This window comes from Anolis carolinensis, chromosome 3 (assembly GCF_035594765.1).
Source record: "Anolis carolinensis isolate JA03-04 chromosome 3, rAnoCar3.1.pri, whole genome shotgun sequence".
Classification (NCBI taxonomy): domain Eukaryota; kingdom Metazoa; phylum Chordata; class Lepidosauria; order Squamata; family Dactyloidae; genus Anolis; species Anolis carolinensis.
Genome location: NC_085843.1, coordinates 239,567,539 through 239,594,500, shown reverse-complemented (window position 1 = coordinate 239,594,500; position 26,962 = coordinate 239,567,539). Strand labels below are relative to the sequence as shown.

The window sequence follows — 26,962 nt, the reverse complement described above, 5'->3', positions numbered from 1 at the left end:
AAAGAAAACAATCTTGTCACTCCTCAGTCTTTACTTTATCACGCTGAATGTGCTTCTTCAACCTTTCCTCATATGTTTTGTTCTCCATAGCTCTTATCATCATTGGTGCCCTTCTCTGAACCTGCTCCAACTTATCCAACTTTTTACCTTTAACTCATTATTAGAAAGGTGTGGTCAATTGGAATATTCCTCCTGAAACTGGTGAATAGCACAAACTGGTTGGTTGACCAAGTGGGTCCCATTCCTAGTGTCAAAGAAGCCACTTTCTCTGAGGTCAGGGGTTTTAAGCTTCCATTAGTTCATGACAACCATATCAAACACACCATTCTGAACTTCTCCAGCATGTAGATGTTCTATAATATGTGTGAAAGAACAAACGGAGAACATTAGAGACACTGAAAATGAAGGGATGTGTGTGTGTGCAGTTCTCAAAGTGGAAATGTGCAGCTCTCAAATGCTAAACATTCAAAAGCTGTGTTGAGTTAGCTGATGACTGAAAAAGTGGAAAAAGTAATTTGAGATGAGTCATCCAAGCTTCTGCAAAACCACAGACCTTATGAAGAGATGGGATTTAAGCCGTGAAAGCTCATAGGAAAATAAATAAGGCATTTAATTTTAAAAGTGCTCAATGATTCCTCCCCTTTCTCCTTAATTTTTTGTTTTAACTGAAGCAGACAAATGAAGCTTTCACTCTGAAAACTGAGACCATGATCAAGTGTACCCAGGTCTCCACCCTGTCCCAAGGAGACACTCCCTGCTGACTTCACTGCAACTCTACACAGGGATATATGGACTTACCTGATTCCCCTGGAATCCAAGGTTAACAGCATCATGAAAAGACCGAATAAACTCCCAAACAATTAACAATAAAAGATAAGGGTTTCCCTTGATATTAAGTCTAGCTGTGTCCAACTTTGGGGTATGGTGCTCATCTCCATTTCTAAGCCGAAGAGCTGGCGTTATCCATAGACGCCTCTCCAAGATCATGTGGCCAGCATGACTGCATGGAGCGCTGTTACCTTCCCACCAGAGAGGTACCTATTGATCTACTCACATTTGCATGTTTTCAAACTGCTAGGTTGGCAGAAGTTGGTGCTAAAGGCGGGAGCTCACCCCACTTCCCAGATTCAAACCCCTGACTTTTCAGTCAGCAAGTTCAGCACCTCTGTGGTTTAACCTGTAATATAGTTCAAACAGGCAAAGTTAACATCAACCCTCTATTAAAGGACAGGATGCTCATGATATTTTCACATGAGAGACAGAGCAGGTAATTTAATAACCTTAAGACTATTTTATTAATAGAAATATAATAGCAAATATACATACACAAATATACATGTGTTTGATTGAAGAAGCATATCAATTTATGGCAACCCCATGAATTTCATAGGGTTTTCCTAAGCTGGATATACACTACTATGTAATTCAGTTTCAAACTGCATTATATGGCCAGTGTAGACCCATATAATGCAGTATTTGACACTGAGTATATCATGAGTTTCAAATTGCATTGTATGGCAGTGTAAATCAAGCCTAAGGTAAGAATACTCTGACATGGTTTTGCCAGTTCCTACCTCTGAAATACAGCCTACAGCGCATGGTATTAGTTGGCAGCCTTCTTTCACATACCAATCACTGCCTAAAATAAGAGAGAGGCTTTCTGTACGGTCAAGCAAAGAGCCTTGTTCCTGCTGCTTGACATTTTTTAAACTCCTGCCGTTTTAGCAGCTTTTTGAGAACAATTTGCAATGTATTTTATTTGTCTTTGGTCTGAATTGGAATCTGTATTTAAGTTGTGCCCCTGAGGCTGAATTTGAAAACATAAAGGCTTGCTTTCCTATTTTGACCCTTGTTTTGCATAACTGTGCCAACTAATACACTCTCCTCTCACCCGATTTACTACAACTGACTTCAAATGATTTATACAACAAGACAAGGTGACAGGTTTTTCTAAGGATATAGTGTAATCCATTCTGAGAGAATGGAAACGGAGTCTTGAGCCTGTCAGGCACTGAAAAGCAGTTAATTTGCAGTCACAGTAAGGTGGAAAGTTCTGGTTAACTTTGTGAATGGAAAATATGATATGAAACATAAAAGGATTAGGTATTACATTACAGGTCCTATTTTTAATTGCCAGCAGGCATGTCAGGAAATTGATGGCACGGAGGAGTCTGAACATGGATGTCCTTAAAATCCCAAGCCTCGAGGAAATTATTCTTCAAACTCAGTAAAAACGTATATTTTCTCTTTAATTCCCACTAAGATAGAGTAACTTCTTGTGGTTATATAGGTGGTAGTGGGATATGACCAGATATTGATTAAAACTGGAATCCAATATTACATTTTCCAATTTTCCCTCAAAATGCAAACTAGAGTCCGATGATACAATAACCAAGAAAGAGAGAAGAAAAGGACTCACATAACCAAAAGATGTATAAAGATGTGATGTGATGTAATAAATAAATAAATAATTGATACATTCTGTTTCTTGTTTTACTATGGTTAGCTTCAATTCAATTCAAAGTGCTGGTCTTGACCTATAAAGCCCTAAACGGTTCTGGCCCAATTTACTTATCCGAACGTATCTCCTCATATGAGCCAGCTAGATCCCTAAGATCATCTGGAGAGGCCCTGCTCTCGGTCCCACCTGCCTCGCAGGCGCGGCTGGTGGGAATGAGGGACAGGGCCTTCTCGGTGGTGGCTCCCCGGCTGTGGAACACCCTCCCCACAAATATCCGACAAGCCCCAACTCTTCTGGGTTTCAGAAAGGCTGTGAAAACATGGCTGTGTGCACAAGCTTTTAATGAGTAATATGATAATGTCGACATGGTCCAATTGAAGGCTGAAGCATGAGGTTTTTAGACAAATGGATCTAATTTACTTATGTTTTAATTTTTATAATGTATTTTAATGATGTATTTTTATAGTTTTAATTGATTATATGTACTGTTTTTTGTTTTATTATTATGTTCTTGGCATTAAATGTTGCCAGCTGTGTAAGCCGCCCTGAGTCCCCCCGGGTGAGAAGGGCGGGGTATAAATTCTGGAAATAAATAAATAAATAGCTTCTGCTGATTCATACTTCTCACATTCCCTGTTCCTATAATACGTGCTGTGTAGCTTTAGACTTTTGTTCCACCTCTGAGCACATAAACACCTGAATATCCTTTTGGTTTGAGTCCTGTTGTGTTATTAGCCCCAGCAGTACTTGTAGTTCTCATCTGCGGTGCCCCAATAGGCTGTTGAGTGTCATCCACCCTGAGAGTCTCCTCTTCTGGCACTTCTGCTCTCATTGTTGTATCCCAGCTTGCACCTGAGCTATCAGGAGAGCCTGAGATTGGACCTGTTAAACCTGTGATTGTACCTGCACCTGACCTGTCAGATGAATCTGGATTGGGGCCTAGGATTCCCATACAACCAGAGTTGGATGAAGCTGGTGTTCCTGGACAGCCAGAGTTTGTTCCTGAGGATTCTGGAAGCAAGCATACAATGGTTTCAAGCAGGCAGCTTGAACTGCATTCCTTGAGAGAATCAAGGTTGAACTATCCCTTGGCAGATGGGCATTTCAGTTGTGATAAGACTAATGAGGTTGACAGAAAGAAAGCTATATGTCAACAGAGACAAGAAAGGGAGGTTTTGAGACAGAGCAGACAGTTGCTAATGAGAAAAGGTTTTGAGAAAACTTCCCATGGAAGGAGGCCTTGATTTCAGCTTTAAGAGGAATTGCTTCTGAGAGATGTTCAGAGGTGGTAACTTTACTCATCAAGAGTGTGGTTCCTGTTTATGGACTCATGTTTCATGCTTCATAGAATCCTGTTTCATGTTCCAATGGACTTTCATGCAAGTTCATGTAGCCTTGAGTTTTGTTCCAGTCATTGTTCTTGGGGAGTTTTGGATTATCCAGTCATTGTTCCTGAAAGTTTGGCAGTTTGGATCCCTTGTTCCAGTCAAAGATCCTGTTATTTGTTCCAGCTTTGTTCCTGTTCCTTGGACTAATTTTGATACCTTGTTGGAGTTTATTCTTGTGTTTGATTTTCATGGATCCTTTCCTCAAGACTCTCAAGTATCTTGTACCTGGTGAACTAAAACCTTGTTTCATTGATTTTGAACTTTGATTTGCTATTGCTTACATATATTCTTCAATAAACAACTTGCTTTGCTTATAGTCTGGGGTTCCAGCATGGTTTTGAGGTGTCTCTGCAGTCTAGGGGCGCAACACTCATTTTGGATTGGACTTTTGCACAGTACATACAAGTGTTATCTATCAATATCTATGTTGTCACTGCTGTTATCTTGGAAAAATCTTCCACCAGTTTCACACACATATACCTGCTGATATCTAGTAGTCTGGATATTTAGTCTGGCTCTCCAGCAAATGCCTATCTGAAAATGGAAGCCATGCCACCATCATAGTCTCTTTCCTCACAAGAGCATGCAATCCCAACACCACAAAAAGGTTGTGCCATTGGTGGTAGGTCCAGACAGGTAAAAAAAAAATAGACTTCTACAGCATATAATTAAACTAGAGAATTCAGGAGACCAACTTGGACAGCTTTAAAAGCCAATTAAATTAATTAATAGAGCATATCAATAGATGTGTGTGTGTGTGTGTGTGTGTGTGTGTGTGTGTGTGTGTGTGTGTATGTGTGTGTATGCCACATTCAGGACCAAAAGCAATATGCTTCTAATAACCAGTTACTGAAAAACTACTTGTGGGCTTCTCATAGTGCCATTTGTAAGCAACCTTCACCTAAATATCTGGTTTGCCAAATACTGGTTCTTGGTGTGATAAAATCTATAGTGGGAGACCGTGAATTAATTAATTAATTAATTAATTGTATTTATACATATCGCCTTTCTCGCAGTTTCCAAGATACGCATGGCAAAATTCAATGCCGAACATACATGTGAAAAACCAAAACAGAAAATCGACAATAACATATAACTATAAATCAAAGCTATTAAAACCACATTAAAGCATAAAACATAAGCAACATTTAGACATTAAAACAAAGAATTAAAACATATTAGTATAAACATTATAAACACATAATCCAGAGTCATTATCCAAAGCCTTTCCAATTGTCAATTGTACATATTCTGTATTCATTTCTTGCACTGTTCACTAACCAAGGGCTTGGTCCCACAGCCATGTCTTTGCTTTCTTTCTGAAGGCCAAGAAGGAGGGTGCTGATCTAATTTCACTGGGGATGGAGTTCCAAAGCTGAGGGACCACCACTGAGAAGGCCCTGTCTCCCGTCCACACCAGTCGTGCCTGTGAGGGAGGTGAGACCAAGAGCAGGGCCTCCCCAGACAATCTTAATCTCCTAGATGATTCATAGAGGGAGATGCGTTCAGACAGGTAAGCTGGACCGGAACTGTTTAGGGCTTTATAGGCTAAAGCCAGCACTTTGAATTGTGCTTGGTAGCACACTGGCAGCCAATGGAGCTGATGTAACAGGGGGGCTGTATGTTCCCTGTTTGCCGGTGTAGACTCCATCTACATTCAGGTCCTTTCACACTACACAGTTACAGTACTACAGTATATGGTTTTACCTATCATGGAATCTTGGTTTGTAGTTTGGTATAAATTGTAAGTCCAAGACTTCCATAAAATGGAACCATGGCAGTTAAAGTAAAAACTTAATATTTGTGTCGTACAAAACAGCTCTCAGCTCTTAGTGTTAACCGACTGTATGTCAGTGCAAACCACAAGAGGCGTATGCTTACGTGTTCATGCGAGGGGAGTGCCAGGTGGGGTTTGTTGTGTAGGAGGCAGATGGGAGCAGGGGTCAAAAAAACAATGATTCCATGAAACTTTGCATAAAATCTTACCACAAAATGGGCAGGGGTGTGTGTATGCTCCATGTTAAACATAGATAAAGTATCAAAGGGCAAAGAAAGAAGAAAACAACAAGCTATCAGAGAAGAACCTGGCACAGATTTCCTTTTTATAGATTGCATTTGATTCACATCAAACAGAAGACACCTTTGTTCCTAATAGGGCTGTGCGTCAGTAAATAGAGGGCTCTGCTTCCAAAAAGCAGAAGATAAATAGACGGGAAGCTCTGTATGATGACGACGACAAGCAAGCCCTTGATCCCACCCTGAGCTCAGGTGAGTTCTTTCCCCCCACCCTTTTCCCTTCTCTTCTTTTTTCTTTTCTTTTAGCTGTAATTATATCCCTTCGTCAGTGAGCTTCAATATCTCAGCACTTCTCCACTTTCCAAGCCTTTGAAGTCAGCACTTTTCAGAAATTACGTGGAGGACATTCAGGTATTTTTGCACCCTTAATTGCAGTGTATTTGGCAGAAGGGAAAAGGGGGCTTGATCCAAGATTTCTGCCCTAAAATTACAATTCATCTTACAATTCACCACCTCTCCAGGGCTGTAGCCTGCTGTTTTCTTGTGATTCAATGGCTGCACACACCATTCATTAGGCAATGAAAAACACTAAGAGGTTTATGGTCTGTTGTACTAGCCATAGTTTGAAGCTTCTTGGTCAGAAGGGTTCGAACCGTCAATTATTTGAAGGGATCAACAGAAAGATATTACCGTATGTGTGTGTGTGTATGCCAGGGATAACAGGCGTATTACAGAATTCTCTTTTGATGAAACCAGATACTGTGATTCATAAAGGCAGGAAAATTATTTGCAACAAAAGTGGTATCACATGTACGAGTCAAACTAGATAGGTAATTAGTTTAAAATGAGATGGTCTTTCAAGCAGCAGTAATGCCTAGTGCATGTGTACTTACTTAAGTTACCTTTAGTATCCTTTTGCTCTGCCTTTCTTTGCTTTGTCATGACAGCACAGGCTTCATTTGCAAATCTGATTCCTGAAGAAATTTCACTCTGAAAGGGGAAACTAGTCTAGTACAAGGAATAGGCATTTACCTTAATATCGAGTGTGTTTTAAGGATGATTTCAGAACAGGATCTTTTACAGCTACTGAAACATAATTATTTTCCTATAAGACACATGCGGAATTGTAAATAACTTACCTTGTTTGCCATTTAAAAAAAAATAGGAATTACCTTATATGCTTTAATGGAAATTACTGTTTTAAAAAGTAGAATTAATCTACTTTTTAAACAGATAAAAGTAATCTCCAGAAAATGATGTATGTAGCAATAAAGATTAAAAACTGGAACATATACAGTAAATATCACTATTTACTGTATATACTCTAGTATAAGCTGACCCCAATATAAGCATTGGCACCTAATTTTGCCAAAAAAAAAAAAAACCTAGGAAAACTTATTGACTTGAGCATAAGCCAAAAGTGGGAAATGCAGCAGCTACTGGTAAATTTCAAAAATTAAAATAGATACCAATAAAATTACATTAACTGAGGCATCAGTAGGTTAAATGTTTTTGAATATTTATATAAAACTGTAATTTAAGATAATAATAAGACTTTAATAAGATATGACCGTCCAACTCTGATTACTTATATACTCAAGTATAAGTCAACCCAAATATAGCCAGGACCCTCACTCAAGTATAAGTCGAAGGGCTCTTTTTCAGCCCTAAAAAGGGCTGAAAAAAAGCAGCTTATACTTGAGTATACATGGTAATACTCTGGCCAGAACTTTCTTGCAGCTTTTCAATAGCAAAATTGAGGGTCGACTATGACTACTTTTCCTGATGTTGCGTAAGAAGATCTCCAGGACCTCTTTATGCAACAGTTTTCAAGGTTCCCTACAAAGCTCCTTGAATAAGCATAGAATAAGGGAATACAGTTTTTACAAAGTGTGAATGCTCAATGAAAACTTCATTTGGAAGCACTCAGATTTTCTGCAGCCTGAAAAATGTTCAAAAAAGCATAAGAAAACATGAGAGGAAAACATAATGAGGATGCCCCATTAAAATAAACAAAAAGGAACTGACTAATCACATCTAATTAGAAAGCACTCTGAGAATGCCATTCTGCAGCATGAGAACTAGCAAGCATGATAGCAGCCAAAGAGGGTGAACCCCTCTGCTCCCTTAGGAATAGAGTGGAAGGGTCTATTCACAAACGGTGCCTCTGCCCGGTTTCTGGGATTTCCCATTCAGCAACATGCCCTAAAGTCTGTGAGAGTGTTTTCAGAGGGTTGAAAGAACTGCTGTGGTGAGGAATGGGTAAAGAAGTCCACTTCTATGAGTAGAGTAGTCCACTTGTACACATTGAAACTGGATCAAACTCATTGAACCGGGTCTTTCCAAACAGAAGAGATGAAAACAGACAAACATACACACACCCTGTATCTTAATTTCTTTTCATGAAAAATTACAAACAAGGGGCTTCCCCTTTTTTTGGCAGCTTACTGTACATGTTATTTATTTACTTTCAGGGCAAGGTAACTCTTTGATCCATCTGTTTACTATGACTTGGGAATTAAGGGAGTGGTCGACAGAGTCTTTTCTTTTTGGCTGAATGCTCTTGGGTAGGGCAGAAGGGAATATCATTAACATCATTTCCAAAGCAAACATATGGAGTTTAGACAATCTGAGCTGGACAACACTAAAGATCCATCTGGTCCAGGATTCTATACAAGTTGGTGATCTTCATGTCATGTTGTGGCAAGGAATCCATCAGTTTAGTAATCCTACACATGTTTAACCAGGGGTTAACCTAATGGATCACAGAGGGACTCCTGTCCTATAGAATCAAGTGGCCTTACTCTATTCACCCACCCAGACAATTGCATAAAAATCACAGAATCAAAGAGTGAAAGAGACCTTATGGGCCATCCAGTCCAACCCCTGCCAAGAAGCAGGAAAATCGCATCCAAAGCATCCCCGACAGATGGCCATCCAGTCTGTTTAAAAGCCTCCAAAGAAGGAACCTCGATCACACTCCAAGGCAGAGTTCCACTGCTGAACAGCACTCACAGTTAGGAAGCTCTTCCTAATGTTCAGGTGGAATCTCCTTTTCTGTCGTTTGAAGTCATTGTTCCCTCTCCTAGTCTCCAGGGCAGCAGAAAACAAGCTTGTTCCCTCCTCCCTGTGACTTCGCCTCACATATTTGTACATGGCTATCATGTCTCCTCTCAGCCTTTTCTTCTGCAGGCTAAACATGCCCAGCTCTTTAAGCCGCTCCTCATAGGGCTTGTTCTCCAGACCCTTGATCATTTTAGTCACCCTTATATGGAGACATTCCAGCTTGTCAACATCTCCCTTCAATTGCAGTGCCCAGAATTGGACACAGTATTCCAGGTGCGGTGTGACCAAGGTGGAATAGAGGGGTAACATGACTTCCCTGGATCTAGACCAGGCATGAGCAAACTTCAGCCTTCTGGGTGTTTTGGACTTCAGCTCCCACAATTCCTAATGGCCTCAGGCCCCTTCCTTTCCCCCCTCAGCCGCTTAAGATGGCCGTTAGGAATTGTGCGAGTTGAAGTCCAAAACACCTGAAGGGCTGAAGTTTGCCCATGCCTGATCTAGACACTATACTCTTATTTATACAGGCCAAAATCCCATTGGCTTTTTTAGCTGCCACATGACATTGTTGGCTCATGTTTAACTTGTTGTCCACGAGGACTCCAATATTTTTTTCACATGTACTCCTATCGAGCTAGGCATCCCCCATTCTGTATCTTTGCATTTCATTTTTTCTGCCTAAGTGGAGTATCATGCATTTGTCCCTGTTGATTGTGTTTTAACCCTATGTATGCTTGATAAGAAGTAAACACATTTGATTTGAATAGAATAATTGCAAGAGTTAAATCCAACTGCTAGCCCAAGCTACGATAGACTCAATAAATGAATGGAATCCTGGTAAGATAATACTTATATAAGTTCTATTAATATAACAGATCTACTCTAGTTGGAACTAAGAATAGGGTTTTGCAGAACAGATCATGAAAGAGTCCATTTAAAAAATTAGATGTATACACTAACAAATACAGGCTTGTCATTCCTGCCTGTTGCATAGATGGAAAATGCCAAACCAACAACAAAACAAGACCAAAACAGCAACGTATGCACAATTATTGGGGTAATTCAGAAAATAAGGCCATTTTACTCATTCATCCAGATTCTCTTAGAAGTTCCTTCCAAAGCCAAATGATCAGTTTTACTTTTATGTAGTGTTTGGAAAGCTTGTCTGTGCATTGCTGGTTTCTGGTAATTATCTCTTTCCCCCCTCTAAATGTTCTCCGACCCCAAAGCTTTGATACATACACATATTTCATACAGCTTAAAAATGTAATTAGGAAGATGACACTGCAAATTTATTGAAAACAGCAGCAGAAACTTGGTGACGAGAGTTAAATGTCATTATTACCACTGTCCAGATTAATTCCATCAGACTATGTGATTCTCTGGTTTGTTCCAGGGTCTCAATTTCATTAAAAACATGAATGGGAATACTTGCATTAAAGGATATAGGATTGTGGTGGAGGGGGACTTTCTGTAAACATATCAGGGTTTGCTCAGTAGTAAAGGTGTTCATGTCAATTCCCATAAATGTAATAAATGGTCTCTAGATGCAATGACTCTTCTGGAAGGCTACTGTTACAGTTCTTAATTGTTATGAAATGTTCCTCAAACTTTCATCCTACATTTTGGGACTCAGCCCCCAGAAAGGCCAGCCAGCTTGGCCAATGCTCAGGAATTCCAGGGGTTGATCTCCAAACATCTGGAGAACCACTGAACTAGCAGACGTGCATCATTCATTGCTCATGCATGATGTGGAAGGAGACTCTTGCAGTCTTCTAAGTGAAGAGATGTAAAGCTCCTCTGGTATGTGCTATGAATTCTGTCTGGAAGTTTCCACAAGATTCTGTAGGCTTAGCATATTGTTGGAAGTGACAAAGAAAAGGCACATCAAAAGCAAACAGAGCTCCTAATGTTATGGTTAATTATAATTCTCACTTGAGAAAAAAACAGAGAGATTAGCAGATCTGGGGCATGCACTTTTCTCTTAGCTAGTCACATGTCATCCTTCCTGCAAACACTTGGGGTTTCAACAGCCTTTCTAGTGTCCAGAACAAGATCCAGGCAATTATACTGGATGTCTAAGAACCTACTAAAGAAAAAGGAACACCGTTGTTTGAGAGGTCTCCATTTCACTGAGGTTTCGTTGACTTCACCTGTTCACATATCACTGATTTCGGCTATCAGCAATTTCAATTTTCTATGACGTACCAAAACTAATGTTCTGCAGAAGTTTCTACAATTAAAGGCCACAGCTTGAAAATGTGACCTTTTTGGACTCAGAATCTCCAACCGCATGGAAAATCTTGTCCTGTGAGTCAAAGCACACATCTGTGGGACACATAGACACCAAAGTAACTTTTTGTAAAGTACCAAATGTTACACATGTAAGATCAGCTATATGGGAAATGTTCAGAAGTCTCTATTTGTGAAGGTGGTATGTGTGCCTTTAGATGTAGGATGAGCTGGGGAAGATCTGATGACAAGTATGTAAAAAAGGAAATGGATTCCATTTGTAACCAGACTGCTGGGGCTTGACATCGGAGCAGGCTTTAAACTGAATGCTAGCAGAAGGCTGATAGTAGCTGCAAAGCATCTGGTTTGGAGTAAATTATCACCAAAAGATGAAGGTTTCCCAGACAGAGATGAGGTGGGCATAGGCCATGAGTATGCAGTACAAGATGGTTTCCAGAGACTGAAGGAGGAAAATGAAATCACCAGAGATTTTGGGAGAGGAGCACAGTTCGCAGCCTTTGGTGCCAAAAAGGCTTTGAAACAGAGTTGGAAAATATGTAGTTGGAACAATCAAACATTTCTTGTGATTTTAGGGATCTGGTACTCCATTGACTCAGATAATACTAATATTGTTGTTATTGTGCTGTGCATTTCTGACTTATGGAGGCTTCTTGGCAAGATTTGTTCAAAGGGATTTTCGCTTTTACTTTCCTCTAAGTTGAGAGTGTGACTCACCCAAGATAATGCATTACGCTTCGACAACTGTGTGGTCTCCAAAGTCTCCAAAGTCTAAGTCAAACATTCAACACACATTAATGGTACTATTATTGAATACTAAAAATGTGTGTCTCCCCCCGCAGCATGTAGAAGGCAATGCCTGTAGCTTGTACCCATGTGTCCATTCTTTTCCTTGGATGACAACCCATCTTAAAGAAAGTTCTCCCAACTATCTCAACGCAGAACTTTGTTTTCGCTACTATCCTTCTGGGAACCATGATCAGGCTTCTTTCCCTTCTTGAGGTATGGCGGCTGGTGTTGTACCAGCCTTTTGTTCCACAAAACCATTTGAACAAGCTGCTGTCACCAGTAATAAACTGTGCCTTGACAAGTAAATAGCCTGTAAAAGAGGCTGTTGACACTTCATATTATGCGTGCCTAAACATCAGGTCTCTTTGCTTCCAGATTGTTACAATGTCATATCCATCAACACAACAATTATGGGCATTTACCTTCTAGCTCTCTACTGGTTTTTACAGAGAACTACTGCCATATTTCTCCCATATATAGGCGGCTTACAGGGTGTTCCCAGGTATTAATTGCTAGTTTAACAAATATAGGGGAAATAGCACACAGTCAGGTTTAGTGGCAAATTTTCTCCTGGCTTCATTCCAGTTGATAGTTTGTATTCTTTCTCTTTAATATTGACACACCTCTGGGGAGGGGGAAGAAATGCCTTATAATCTTTCATGTATTTCCCCACACCATTAAACTTTTCTGGAACAGGGAACTCTTATTCAATTTTCACCAATTACTTTTCAGCAGTATTGAAACGTTTATTCTTCCTTTTTCTCTGACTTATTTTTCTGTAATTTCTGCATTGTTTGGTTGGCTATGAACTATATTTCAGAATACCAGGAATAATGTCTGTAGACATCTGGCTAAACATATTCATTTGTGTATACATAAACACATAGATGCCGTGCCATTCAACATTTGGTCCCCTCACTGTCAAGAAATCTTAAACAATTTACACAGATAGCATAACATAGTGAACCCAGGACTTCAAGACAGTAAGGTACAAATTTCCACCCAGCCATAGAAACCTACTGTGTGATCTCAGGTTAAGTCACATTATCTCAAGTCTAAGGGCAATAGCAAATTTTATCTCAATAAATATTGACAAGAAAACCCTAGTATGGGGTTGCCATATGTTGGACTCACCACGGCAAAATCATTTAATAACTGCACAATTGGGCATATTAGAAAAACACCATTCTAACACAAATCATATTCCATTTTTAACATTTCATAAAGTGGATTATGTTCTAGGATAGTAAGACAAAATCTGGGCATTAGATGGTGCATGGACGCATGTGTGAGTGAGTGGGTGAAGGGTAGCAAGACCTGAGAATGTGTTGACTCAAAAGCAAGCAGATTATGTGTTCAAGAACACTTCCAGAATAGGAGAAGACACACAGCATCCCACTCCATCTATTGCTCCACAATGGCAGCATGAAATGAGCCCTCATGTGGAACTGCTCAGTTGCAACTGAGTACTCAGGTTCCTGCTTTACAAGCCAGTTACCCATGCAATGCCAACTGAAGTGCATCCTCTCTAATGACATAGCAAAACATATAATTAACATTAATTATATACTGTACACACCATAATCTTTCATGGAGTGGGACCCCTCTTTTAAGAGGTGCATGCAAACTTGTGGGGCCTCTGAAGTCACCTTCTTTAAAGAGACAAACAGGAACAAGCTCTCACTCCCAACAAAAATACAATCCTCTTTAAAGTGCTTCAAACCTGGGAACTTGTGGTAATGCATCCAAATGCCCTGAAGAGCTGCACTAGGCTGTTAAAGAGGGAGAAACTCTTTCTTGTAGCCAGAAAATTCTCTGTTGAAAATATCAGCCTGTAAAACCTGGCCAGTTTTGAAGAGTCACTGCTGGAAAAAAGAAATGTGTTTTGGACTGGCCAATATGACCAAGATCTTTCAAGAACATCAGAAAAATAATCAATTCAGATTCCATCCACTAAAACAGCCATCCCTGTTCAGTGCTTTTCTCCATATATGTTGGCTTACAGCTCCTATATTCCCTGGTCAGCTTGGCCACTGATTTATGTAATTCTTGCATAATAATCTAAAGTGATAATTTGCAGACAGCTTTGAAAAGGAGGCTAAAAACCTCATGCATCCCAAGGACAACAGGTTGCTCATCCCAGGCATACTTAATGGTCTTTAATATGTTCCATTTTCTTGTTTCTTCTTCTGTTGGAACAGGACATGCAGAACCACCCTTCTTGTTAAAATGATTTAGCACTGAAGAGCTGCTTGCTTCAGAATCAGGCAGGTGTTTTTACAACTTTTTATTGTGTCATAAATGCAGGCACATACACTTTTTTAAAAGATTGAAAGTATTATAGCCATAGGAAGACACTGCACAACTGAGAGCAACATCTAGAGGGAGGCAGAAAAGAACTGCTCCTGGTCAAGACACAAAGGGACTGAGGTATGCAATAAAAAGATACCATGCTTTATATAAACAACACATTTTTTTAAAATCTTGGTATCTTTGTTGTTAGAGAGATACTAGTAGGACTTGAAACACACACTCACCCCCTAAAATATGGCATCACACACTCACCCCTAAAGGGTGAGTCTGTCGCAGAATCAGAGTTGGACAAGACCACAAGGGCCACCTTATCCAACTCCCACCTTATCCAATATCCAGCTAAAACACTCCTGAGAGATGGCAATCCACACTCTGTTTAAAGACCTCCAACGAAGGAATGTGTTTTACATAAAAGTTCTTCCTAATTTTTAGGTTGAATCTCTTTTTTTGTAATTTGAACCCACTGATTTATGTTCTTTCCCTGCAGCAGCAGAGAATGGGTTTGTAAATGAGAATTATCTTGTAAATGACATCACTTCAGATATTTAAAGATGGCTATCATGTCACCTTTGTCTTCTCTTCTCCAAGCTAAACATATGCAGATCCCTCATACGCTCAGTTTCCAGATCTTTTACCATCTTAGTCACCCTTTTCTGGACACATTCCAACTCTTGAACTGTGGTGTCCAGAACTAGACATAGTATTCTAGCCTAGATCTGACTAAAATAGCAGTATTACTACCCCTGACACTATATTTCTATTGATGCAGCCTAAAATTGTATTGAATCACACCGTTGACTCAAGATTAGCTTGTGGTCTATTAAGATCTCTAAGATCCACTTCACAGGGACTGTTATCAAGTCACATGTCATCCAGACTATATTTGGCCACTTCATTTTCTCTGGCTAAATTTAGCACCTTTACCCCAAACAATTTTGTTACGTTTTGGTTCAGCTCTCCATTCTCTGAAGGCTATTTTTGCACAAAGAAAGCCAGTGTCAAGGGCCTCTATAGCAGTAAATAAATATATTCATACAGCTAGAGCAGTTTGGTGCTACTTTTAACACGGATGGATTCTTCTGATGAAAACTTGTTATTTGGAGTTTGGTGAAATATTTAGAATCCTCTGATAAAGAGCAGGAGTACTGAACTATAGCACAGGAACTCTCTGGCAGAGAACGCTTAAAGACACCAGATTACAAACCCCAGGATTATACAAGATGGGCTATACTAGATGAAGTGGTATCAACCAGCTGTAACTATGTAGTATGGATAGGACTTCAGTTTAGGAAGCCTGCACTGTTATAGATGGAAGTGACAGTATAGGTTTCTTCCCTTTTTACCTATAAAAATCCAGTTTGTTTTATAGCCACAAGCTCATAACCCTAATCCACATTCTGTTAATCTAAACAGCAAATATTTTTACAGGCAGCTAGGAATTTTTAATAGCAACTACAGTAGAGTTCTGGTTATCCGACTTCCACTTATCTGACACACTGTATTATCTGACGCGCCGGCATCTTGCCCCCTGCAGCTGTTTTTCTAGGCAGCAGCTGTTTTTCTAGGCAGGAGTTATTTAGATCCTTAGCACCCGGCTTGCCGGGAGGGATAAAAGGGCCTCCCTATTATCCAGCAGTTTCGGTTATCCGACATTTGACCCACCCATTTATGTCAGATAACTGGAACTCTACTATAATTACAAATGTGTCTTTCTCCTTAGGTATTCCCAATTTGGATCTAGTTTTGTTGGCCCTCAAGACCAAAACAACAAATTTTGCTTTCAATATCAATCCCAAGTGGTTTTAGCTGTGGATAAGATCGGCTAAAGCCATTTTAAGGGACCACATGTGCATACAGCATATTGCATCGAGACATCAGAAATGGAGAAGAGGTGTACTTCAATGGCAGTGCATATGCTTTGCAGGCAAAAAATCCCAGGTGGAGCCCTCAACATATTCTTGACCAGTAAGGTAAGAATCCTTCCTAAAACTACAGAGCTTTTGCAAGTCAAAATTAACAGCAGTGGGACAGACTGAAAAGCAGTCTGATTCAAAGTACAGTAGTTTCTTCCCCCTTCCCTTCCGCTTATAACAGGGCAGGAGTCAAATTCTTAAGTCATTATAAAGAAGCAGGCTGGACCTATTAATCCTTTTGGAGGGGGGAGGTCCAACTTCATCAAGAGGATGTGGACATATATTCTAAAACACTCTGCAACAACCAGAGAGCCTTTTTTTAATTGCTCAGAAAGAGCAGGCAGCTCCCGCACAAATAGGGATCATATTAATCCTACTGCAAAACACCAGTAATTGCTTGCCTGGTTCTGTTCACGAAGAAAAGGTCAAGACACAAAGAGTTTGGGGAGGTGGGGATGCAGCTGTGAAAAATGTTTCTTAGATTAAAACTCCCAGAGTCCAGTAGCCACTAGCCAGTATAGCCAGTAGCTGGAGTATTCCAGGAATAGTACATGGGATGGGATTTTTTTTTGGTCTGGAACAATTTGAGAAACTGCAAGCTGCTTGTGGTGTGAGAGAATTGGCTGTCTGCAAAGATATTGCCCAGGGGATTCCCAGAGGTTTTACCATCCTTTGGGAAGCTTCTCTCATGTCCCTGCATGGGAAACTGGAGCTATCAGACGGGAGCTCACCCTACTCCCTGGACTCGAACCATCCACCTTTTGGTCAGCAGTCCTCCTGGCACAAGGGTTTAATCCACTGCACCACTGGAGGCTCCATGCGATAGGACGGGATGAATATAGACAACTGCAGGGCACTGAGCTTGGCTTTCGCGCCTCTCATATATACTGACATTTTCTGCCATTAACACCACAAAGGTGCCTTGTCTTGCCTTGCCTTCCTTTCCTCCCCCCTCCTCCGCTTTTTGCTGCAACAAACTAACATGATTGTCCTACTCCTATTGTAGACAAAGTGTTAGGAAGTAGGGAGGGATGCTAACTCCTTCTCGTGCCAAGTGGCTTCTGTTTCTTTGCAAGTCACCTTTAGGGCATTATATGTATTTATGGGGTAAATCTGAAACCTGCTTAGAGGAGGGAAAGGTAGCACACCATTTGTCTCCTGCAAAATGTCCCCACCTTCAAGCTGCTACATCTGGAACAAACCACCAGCCAATGTGGTTTTTAAATAGAGATGTATTTAGTGTCCAGAAAGGTACTCAGATTATTTGCAAGGGACTGTGCCATTACATTCCTTTGTCAAACTGGCAACTTTCTTCTTTTTTTGATAAATGCTGATTTTCATGGTACATCACAATTTGTGCAATAGACTCAGCTTTTGAAGATATTTGTCATGGAGAACAGGGGCTGCTTTAAATGTAAGTCGGGGGGGGGGGGACCCCACATAGCTAGAGGCCCTCTGGGGTTATGGGGTTTATTTTATAGTTATTTAGATCCTTGCCATTTATCAACTTCTACATGTTATATAGCAAATATAATCAGTTTAAAACAAGCACTGACATGTATTTACAGCACTTCAAATTTACAGCCATATTATTATATGTAAACAAAGCACACCTTTGCTGCTTTTCCCATCTGCCCCTTTTTGTTCAAATGCCTTGCAATAAATCCACCTTGAGCTACTTTACTCATTATATTTTAATGTGGACCACTAAAAAGTGTAGATCTGTATCTATATCTGCAATGTATCAGCACATCAAACATCACAATACTTCCTTCTACTGTGAATAGAAGACATGAGAGGGAGAATGTTAAGTTCTCACTGAGATTGCACCAGGGGAAAAGGATGAAAGATACCTCTTTGCAAACATATGTACATACACACTACTGAACAGTCCCAATAACTACCCCCAGCTTTTCATGAAAGAAAATACTAATATATGACCAGTGTCCCAATTGATTTAGCATTGGCACACAATTACAGACCATCTAAATATTAATATGTTTGATATTTCCACACTCCAAAACCAGAAACATGAAAAAGTATTGTTTTACACAAAGGTATCCGATTTTTCAGAATGCAATTCTCTTTTTAAAATCATCTTCTATTCCAGGAAGGGCAAATGTACCTTGAAGGCTGTGTGTCCCTGAACCCTACTTTTTCAGTGCCCAAAGCCACCTAATAATCCCACAAACCCTGTTTGAATTGTCAGGTAATTATTCATCCAAAAACAGCCCCAAATACACCCACCATGAAGAAATATGGTTTTTCCACATTCACAGAACTAAGGGCAAAGATCAGGTTTTATTAAAACTGGATGAAAGCAGAAGTGACTTTGTGTCACTAAGTGCCAGTGCAGCCTATGAAAGCAAACGTGTTTCCCATCCCCACTGTACTTAAATGGCTATATGATCCATGTCGGATAGAGAAAATTAATGCCTAAAGGTAAAGGACTACAACCAGCTCTCCACATCTGTGGATTTATTTGCAAATGTGGTCTCCCTAGGAATCTCTGGGTCAGTGGTTCTCAACCGGGAGTTCCCAGAAAAACATCTGGGGGCTTCAGGTTGACAACCACTGCTCTAGGTCCTCCAGGGCATCTTTATAGTCAACTTCAGACAGAACTATAGAGTAGCAATGGAGGGCCTACAGATTCTTATCAATAATACAGCAGCATATCAATAGGATCTCTGGAACACTTCTATTGGATGTTGACCATAAGAGTCACACTGGAGGACTAGTTTCATAGAAAGGTGTTCTCTCAGGTAAACAAAAATAATGTTTTTAATTCACATATTTTCCACCTCCATGGCGGTCCTGAGCTTTTAACCCCGTTGAATGTGGAAGGATGACAGTATATGGAAATAAATCAGAGGCCTCATAGTCATTCATCAACAGGGACTATCTGGACTGCAGTCTAAACCAGGGCAAACTGTTACTGTATTACTGTATTTTCAATGTGACCCTGGTGGCACAGTGTGTTAAAGCACTGAGCTGCTGAACTTGCGGACCAAAAGGTCCCAGGTTCAAATCCCGGGAGCGGAATGAGCGCCCGCTGTTAGCCCCAGCTCCTGTCAACCTAGCAGTTTGAAAACATGCAAATGTGAGTAAATCAATAGGTACCGCTCCGGCGGGAAGGTAATGGCGCTCCATGCAGTTATGCCGGCCACATGACCGCAGAGGTGTCTATGGACAACGCCAGCTCTTCGGCTTAGAAATGGAGATGAGCACCAACCCCCAGAGTCGGTAACGACTGGACTTAACATCAGAGGAAACCTTTACATTTACCTACTGTGTCTAAATCTGCCTATCCATTAGCATGTGGAAATTTTATGCAGACATGAATGTTTATGATGACGCACTAGGAAACTCTAGCTAATGGTGCCTGAAGACATTTTCATGTGAGGCAGCACAGCTTTTTAGTCTGAAACACGCTAATTGTGTTCACAGAATCATAGAATTATAGAGTTGGAAAAGACCGCATGGGCCATCCAGTCCAACCTCGCCATGCAGGAAAAGCTCAATCAAAGCACCCTCAACAGATGGCAACCCAGCCTCTGTTGAAAAGCCTCCACAAAAGGGACCTCCATCACACTCCAAGGCAAAGAGTTCCACCGTTGAACAGCTCTTACGGTCAATAATCTCTTCCTAACGTCCAATTGAATCTCTTTTCCTATAATTTGAGCCCACAATTCAGAGTCCTACTCTCCAGGCAGCAGAAAACAAGCCTGCTCCTTCTTCCTTATGACAGCCTTTCAAATATTTAAACATGGTGATAATGTCTCCTCTCAACCTTCTCTTCTGCAGGCTAAACATACCCAGCTCTTTAAGACACTCCTCATAGGGCATGGTCTCCAAAGCTTTAATCATTTTAGTTGCCCTCCTCTGGACACATTCCAGTTTGTCAATATCTCTTTTAAACTGTGTTGCCCAGAATTGGACACAGTATTCCAGGTGAGGCCTGACCACAGCAGAATAGAGGAGAACAATTACTTCCCTTGACCTAGACACTATACTCCTTTTGATGCAGCCAAAAATCTTTGTGGCTTTTTTTAGATACTGAATCAAATTGTTGGTTCATGTTTAACATGACACATGGGACTATACTGATCCAGAAATTTCCAGCTTTTACATTCATGTGCAGGGTGACCGGGAAACTACTCCAGCTCTTGGTGCCAGTTTTGCACTATTGCACATTTACTACTACTAAGCTTGCTCCCTCCTCCCTTATAAATATACAGACTATTTGTTCTTTTCTTGCACACAATTAGTCTACATTTAGACATGCGGTAAGCACCACCAAGTGGCTAGAGTAGTTAAGGCATTATTATTTTGGGAGATAAGGTAGGAGTCCACTGCACACTTGCTAGGCAGGGCAACAGACTAAAATCACATTCCAAACTGAAATCAACTGTTATGTCTAATTTAGAATAATCCAAATTTCAGCAGATCGGAAATGCCTGACAATAAAATTGTATACTGGATGATCATTTTCACCCACCCACCCACCCAGCCACCTACCTACCTACCTACCTACCTACCTACCTACCTAGAGTGATTGCAACAAAACTTTCCACCTTTACAGGTACTAGAATATTATTGGACATAGTTGTTAAACTAGAAATTATAAATGCTTTGTCAAGCAGAACATACTGACATTTAAATATTATCTATATGTGCATTATTACTCCTGTGTCTATCTCACCTTCTATTTAGACAGCTTTCCCAGAAGCATGTCAGCTATAGCTGATGGAACTTGTAGACAACGTTTGCTGGAATGTATGAAATTAATACAATTTTGTTAACTGATTAAATAACATTCCCATCAGGAAGTGCCAAAGGACAAATTAGTGGAAGATAAAAGAGTACAAATTTCTGTTCCTAGAATCTTAAGATCAACATCAAAAAAAAGATTTTGAATCTGAGCGAATCTGAGCGAATCTGAAGTTTGTTGAGTACAGCTAGTTACTCCGTAAGTATGAGGTACCTTCTAGTGTGTGTCTGTAGAATTCTAACAACAGCTGCTATTCTTGTCATATTTTATTCTAGCTACTCCCAGTTAAGGTAGAGAAAATTGCTACAACATAGCCATTTACTGGCCCTTTTAACAGCACGATCGTTTGGACTTTAGCAGCTATATGATACATCTGTAAGCTAATTCCAAAGGACTTAAATGCAGTTTCAGTGTTGCCTCATGAAATCAGGAACTTCAAATGGTAGGATCAAGACGGCTATTCTAAAACATGGTTTTTCTGCAGGCGTCCATTATAGCTACTATAATTTGCAACTTTTAAATCATATGGTTGGTAGATTTTATAACTTAATATAAAAATTATTAGATAATTTCATAATTTAATAATAAAAAGACTGAAATGGGTTATTCCAATGTATTATTAGGGTTTTTGTTTCTAATATATGATTTCTACATATTTTACAAACTATTAAAGATACTATACTCCTTGTCACAGCCATCAATTTGTAGATTTCTAAAACGTGCCAGGCTCTTCCTATGTCACAGATCACTAGAGGAAGCATTTTCCCTTCCTAGATAAAATTTCAAAAGCACAATGTGCAGGCCAAATACTAATATAATAATACAAAAATACAAGATTTCATTTTAAAAGCCCACTGTAGATACCTGAATGATAAAAGCACCTAAGAGGAAAAATAGGGTTGTCCATCCCTGATAAATATTAGGAAGACAAATAGAAAGATCTGAAAGCAAGTCATGTCTATATTCTCACTAAAAACAGAATAACTAATTTGAGGCTGTTGGATTGTGGATATATCATAGATGACATGATTCACTGGAAAAGATAACACCCAGTTAAGCTGAACATAGTAAGAAAAGCAGCAGATGGAATGATTCAATTGAGGAAACTAGAGCCCTGAGCTTGAAAGACATAATCAATGCAACTGATGACCATTGTACTTGGGGGTCTCTCATTTTTACTATACACTAAAAGCTCCAGATCTTGAAAAATACATAGGCTCAGGCCTGGTTAATACTTAGAAGGGAGGCTACCAAGAAATAGCAGGTGGTGCAGCCCACATTTCAGCAACTGGCAAAACAACCTCTTGAGTATTACTTGCCTAGGAATTCAAGAATTCATGGGGTTGCCTTAAGATGACAGGCACATAAGTGGAAGCCCCCTTGAAAACAAATAAGAAAAACTCACATCTTTACTTAATCCTGTGACAATATGTAAAACACCATCAACCTTCTAATTCAGTGTTCAGGCACACCACCAGCACAGAAGTTACAATCTCATTGTGACTTAGGTAGATGAAGCGTGCAAAGTTTCTTATTGTTTACAATGCCTCACACCTTGCTCTAAGAAACTTTTGCCCACAAATGGGAAGTAAAATTTCACAGGCAGGTGTCAATAGTGATGCATATAGTAATTTCAAAGCAAGTGTGCCAACCTGAATGTAGAACACACACATTTCTTTCATCGGGCTAATAATCACAAAGTGAAAATTGGGCCAAATACAAGAAGACAGAAAGAATCCAGGAATCAGCCCTGCCCTTAAGCATCAACTGTTTTATGTGGTTCCAACACCTTTGGTACACAGTTAGGTCTCCCAAAAAACCCATGGAGGAAGGGGGAGAGAAAGAGATTATTAATTTTTGTTTCTTACTCGCATATGTAGGTGTGTCATGACAAAGGCCTTTTTGCCAGGGGTGAGGTATGCATTGCATCCTTTTCAACTGTTAGAACTACAAAGCCTAAAGCAAACAATTTAAATAAAAAGATGATAAAAATATAGATTAAGAGATCACTCACATGCATAATATGGTAACATCTATTAACATTGCCATTTGCAAAAGTAACATAATTTGTAGCAAGACGATGATTTGGTCAGATTTGGGGGCATCCACATCTAAGTAGGACTGCTTTAGCTATTTGGATTTTAAAAGACAGCGTATTCCTACAATTAACACATTTCTCTTCAGGTAAGAAAAACATTGAAGGAATGGAGAAGGAGAGGGAGAAGAGGATGGGCCAGATTTAGCTGGCAGTTCTTACCTTCCAAATACATTGAATGGCTTTACTGGATCTCTCCAATCTCACTGCTTTGGAGGAGAACTATTGAAGTAACACAGTGCTAGACTGATTGTGGATTTATTTAACAATTTAATCACTGATCCTGGAGGTTTCTAGGACAAATAATTCACCCTCTTTATCAGAAAAAGGGCAATTTGGGAAAATCTGTGTGTGTTTGTTTGGATGTTTGTGCAGTGGTCACAAAAACAGCCATGAGAGTCAAATTCTTCTGATGCAGCTTTGCACTCTTCTGATGCAGACAATGTTGTATGTCACGTGGCACTGTGGTGAAGGCATGCAAGCATTCAAATTCTCCTAGAATATATAAGAAGGCCTATTCCTAGAAAGTATGTGAATATACTATACTATATGCACCCACATTGACTGCAACACATGATACAGCTGCAAGCATGTTACTGCCATCCTTATGGAGACCTGGCAAACTGAGAGTACAAGATAGAATATATAAGCTGATGACAAAGATGCAGACAATATTGTATATGTCACAACCATAGTACAGACAGTTAAAACAGCCCCATTGGTATTTACGGTATCTCCTGGCAAATGCCAGATGAGTCAGAGCGAATAACATTTTCTCTGCAGCAACCCATTCCCATTCGTTCATTCATTTTTCTACCCTTTGAAAAAGACTACATTCTTTTCACTGGCATTTAAACTCTACTAACTGTAAGCACTTCTTGTTACATTAGGATGCTCCAAAAAAAGGCTAATATGAATCCTCTTATACTTTTAAGGAAAATATGCATTTATTTTCATTAACAGACTGTGTCCATTATAAAACAACATATTTTTAAATACAGGAACACTGTATAAGGGTAGGATAGCTGTCATATCATTTTTAATAATCATTAAGCAATACACTCTTACATTAGAATGTTGCTGACATGTTTTGTTCTCCAAGTTATACTCCATCTTTTAAAATAAGTTCTGTGTGAAGAGATCAGCAACAGCTGTGGATGGCATACTGGACAAATACTAATACTTCTTCAATCCAAACATTCCAGGCCATATCCAAAGCTACATTTCTTCTCCATAACTTTCTAAACAGGAAATAATCTTAAGTGTGATGCTGACACTGTTCCAGTGGCACTCCTCTCACGGAAAACCACTCTCACGGAGTAAGAACTGCATACAGCCTGCTTCTATGCCTGGATTCAGTTTTCCCCCTGGATCAGTTAGGGCATGCAAGCTATGTTCACTGGAAGGCATGCCACTGTAGTAATATCCAATTGTCTCTCACTTAATCTTACAGATCTATGCATGGTATAAATTGGAAAAAAAGGCTGCCAAATGATGTTCAGTGTGTAAATATATCATGTGAACTGTCATAATAAAACATATTTTATTGACCGATTCCTTGATTGTTATCTATTTAAATCAGAAAGTCTGATTCAAGTGAAAATAATATAAGAACAACTGACACTTTTTGCAAGAGCCATCCATTATATTTCTTGTACTGTAAGCTTGAGACTTGGCATCCCAAGGGTAGCCATATTGCGTTATAAAAGATGGTTGTGAACTGCTCTGTAACCTGGAAATGAAATACAAGGAAGGTTCTTTAATGCTCAGTTCCTTCACTAACAAGAACAGAGCAGTATTTTTCATTCCTATGGTACTAATACATTGGTATTTTAAACAGTTATCATCAAGACCAATTTCAGAGCTCCAGAAAGAAATACAATAGAAACTAAGAACCACCACTTCCTACTAATTCAGAAGTATTCGTGCTGGATTTTGTTCACTTTATTTTCTTTCACAGAAAAGACAAGACACCCTTTAATTTTAGAACAAGTACTGCCAATTTGGAACTGAAAAATAACCTGGTAGTGATTGCTCTTTTGCAAAGTCAGTAGACATGTTGTTTCCAGCATCTGTTCCAGGCAGAGAGACATGTTTGAGGAAGTCAGTACTTATAGGAATATTATTCAGATAACATCAAACCTGATGCGGGCGTAATAAATTCAATTCGTATTTCATGAGGTGCTTGATGCTATTCATAAGCAGCTGCCTAAGGAGTTACTCATTTAAGGATGATCTTGAGGAAAAATACTGATTACATTGACCACATCGCCACTGGTATACTCCTGTTTCAAAGAGTAAATCTCTTGCTCATAAAGCAATCTTATCCAAAAGTTTAATTAGGTTTTTATTAAATTTCAAGGTGAAGCTGTTTTGCAATATTCAGGAGATGACCAAGTTCCTTTTAAGTTAGAGAAGAAAGGTCTTCTTACAGGGCAGTTTTGAATTTCCAAATTTCCAAACAGATTCCTGTTGTGCTTAAAAACAGTTTTACGCCTTTGAGCACTTAAAAATAGATAGCTTTTCTCAATCTCACTACCAGCAACTGAGCAAAAAAAAAACCCCTTTATACTATAAGTGAAAAGATGCACATAATGTAAATTTCCCTGGTTTCCTCCAGGAAATTCTTCTGCTAAACTAAATTCAGTTGTATTCCAGATAGATACATCTTAGCTGGAGAAACATTTATTTTCCATAGAGAAAAAGATGGGAATGCATATAGGGGAACAGGGTAAAGAAACCTAGTCATTATTTTGCAAGGCTTGCCTTTTGATACCACCATGTATTACATTTGTGTAGCTGTATGAAAAAAATTCAATACTTCGATTGTCAAACATTTTAGAGTTCACGTTCCTTTTTAAAGCCCAAGTGACTTCTGGACAATCTGCTTGGCTATTTTGTTGAATTGTTCTCTGTCTTCCCGCCACATCTTAGAGGCATCCACATTGGCTCCACTCTCATCATTTGGTTCTGAAATAGGAAATACAGAAAAGTTAAAACAATTATTTAAAAATGGGAAGTTAATGGACTTGCCTATGTAGAGTGGAGCACAAGAATTACAAGCACCCACAGTAGAAGATACAGAAGGCAAGAAGTTATGTGCCCACTTCATACTATGTACTGCTCTAGATATAAAGACCTCAATCCACAGAAAGATTTTAGAATTCAGAATCTTTTTGGGGAAGATAAAAGGCAGATTTTATAATGCATGACTTAGATTGCACTGTTTATCATTACAATCATATGCACCTTTTGAAATTTGGTCTTACATGTCCTCCAAGCATTTCCATATCTTACATAAATGAATAGCGAAAATTTGAAACTTCACATCACAATGTGCAATAAATAATACCATAATTTATACTTTCTTTCAAAAGGGAAAAATAAACTATTCTTTAAAATGTAATCTTTCCCAGTGAGCCAATATAATGTAGTGGTTTAAATGTTGGACTATGACTAGAGACCAGGGTTTGAATCCCAGTTAAGTTATGGAAACTCACTGAGTGACTTTGGCCAATTCACACTCTCTCAGTCTCGGAGGAAGATAAAGGCAAACCTAATCTGAACAAATCTTCCCAAAAACACTCCATGATAGGGTCGCTGTAGGATCACCATAAAGTCAGAAATGACTTGAAGGCACACAACAACAAATCTCTCCCTTTTGTATCAAATGAAGATGGGAAAAGAAGGCATCAAAACATGCAACACTGTCATTACATCTTAATATAATGAAAGATTATTGATAGAGTTGTGACATAGAATCCATAAAGAACTATCCATATTGAGATCATAAACAATTCCCACAGCAAACCTACCAGTCAAGTTAATTCACTGTAATGAACAATTGTATCCTCATGTCAGTTGCACCTTTAGGTTTTAATTTTACATTGGTGTTTGGATTTT

General features: G+C 39.4%; 1 protein-coding gene and 1 long non-coding RNA gene across 4 annotated transcripts in view; one reads left to right on the top strand and one right to left on the bottom strand.

The window, feature by feature from the left end:
• Nucleotides 1-5,263: 5,263 nt before the first annotated feature.
• Nucleotides 5,264-26,962, top strand: part of LOC134297816 (uncharacterized) — a 22,951-nt gene continuing 1,252 nt past the window's right edge. The window contains exons 1-2 of the long non-coding RNA XR_010004693.1: nucleotides 5,264-6,117; nucleotides 16,001-16,250. This is a non-coding gene — a long non-coding RNA (uncharacterized LOC134297816). The remainder of the gene's footprint in view (nucleotides 6,118-16,000; nucleotides 16,251-26,962) is intronic.
• The window catches only part of ube2g2 (ubiquitin conjugating enzyme E2 G2), an 18,382-nt gene continuing 15,401 nt past the window's right edge, over nucleotides 23,982-26,962 (bottom strand). For all 3 annotated transcript variants that reach the window (XM_003218370.4, XM_062976473.1, XM_062976472.1), the window contains one exon: nucleotides 23,982-26,029. In XM_003218370.4, the coding sequence (XP_003218418.2) occupies nucleotides 25,917-26,029 (113 nt within the window). In that variant the 3' untranslated portion in view covers nucleotides 23,982-25,916. The remainder of the gene's footprint in view (nucleotides 26,030-26,962) is intronic.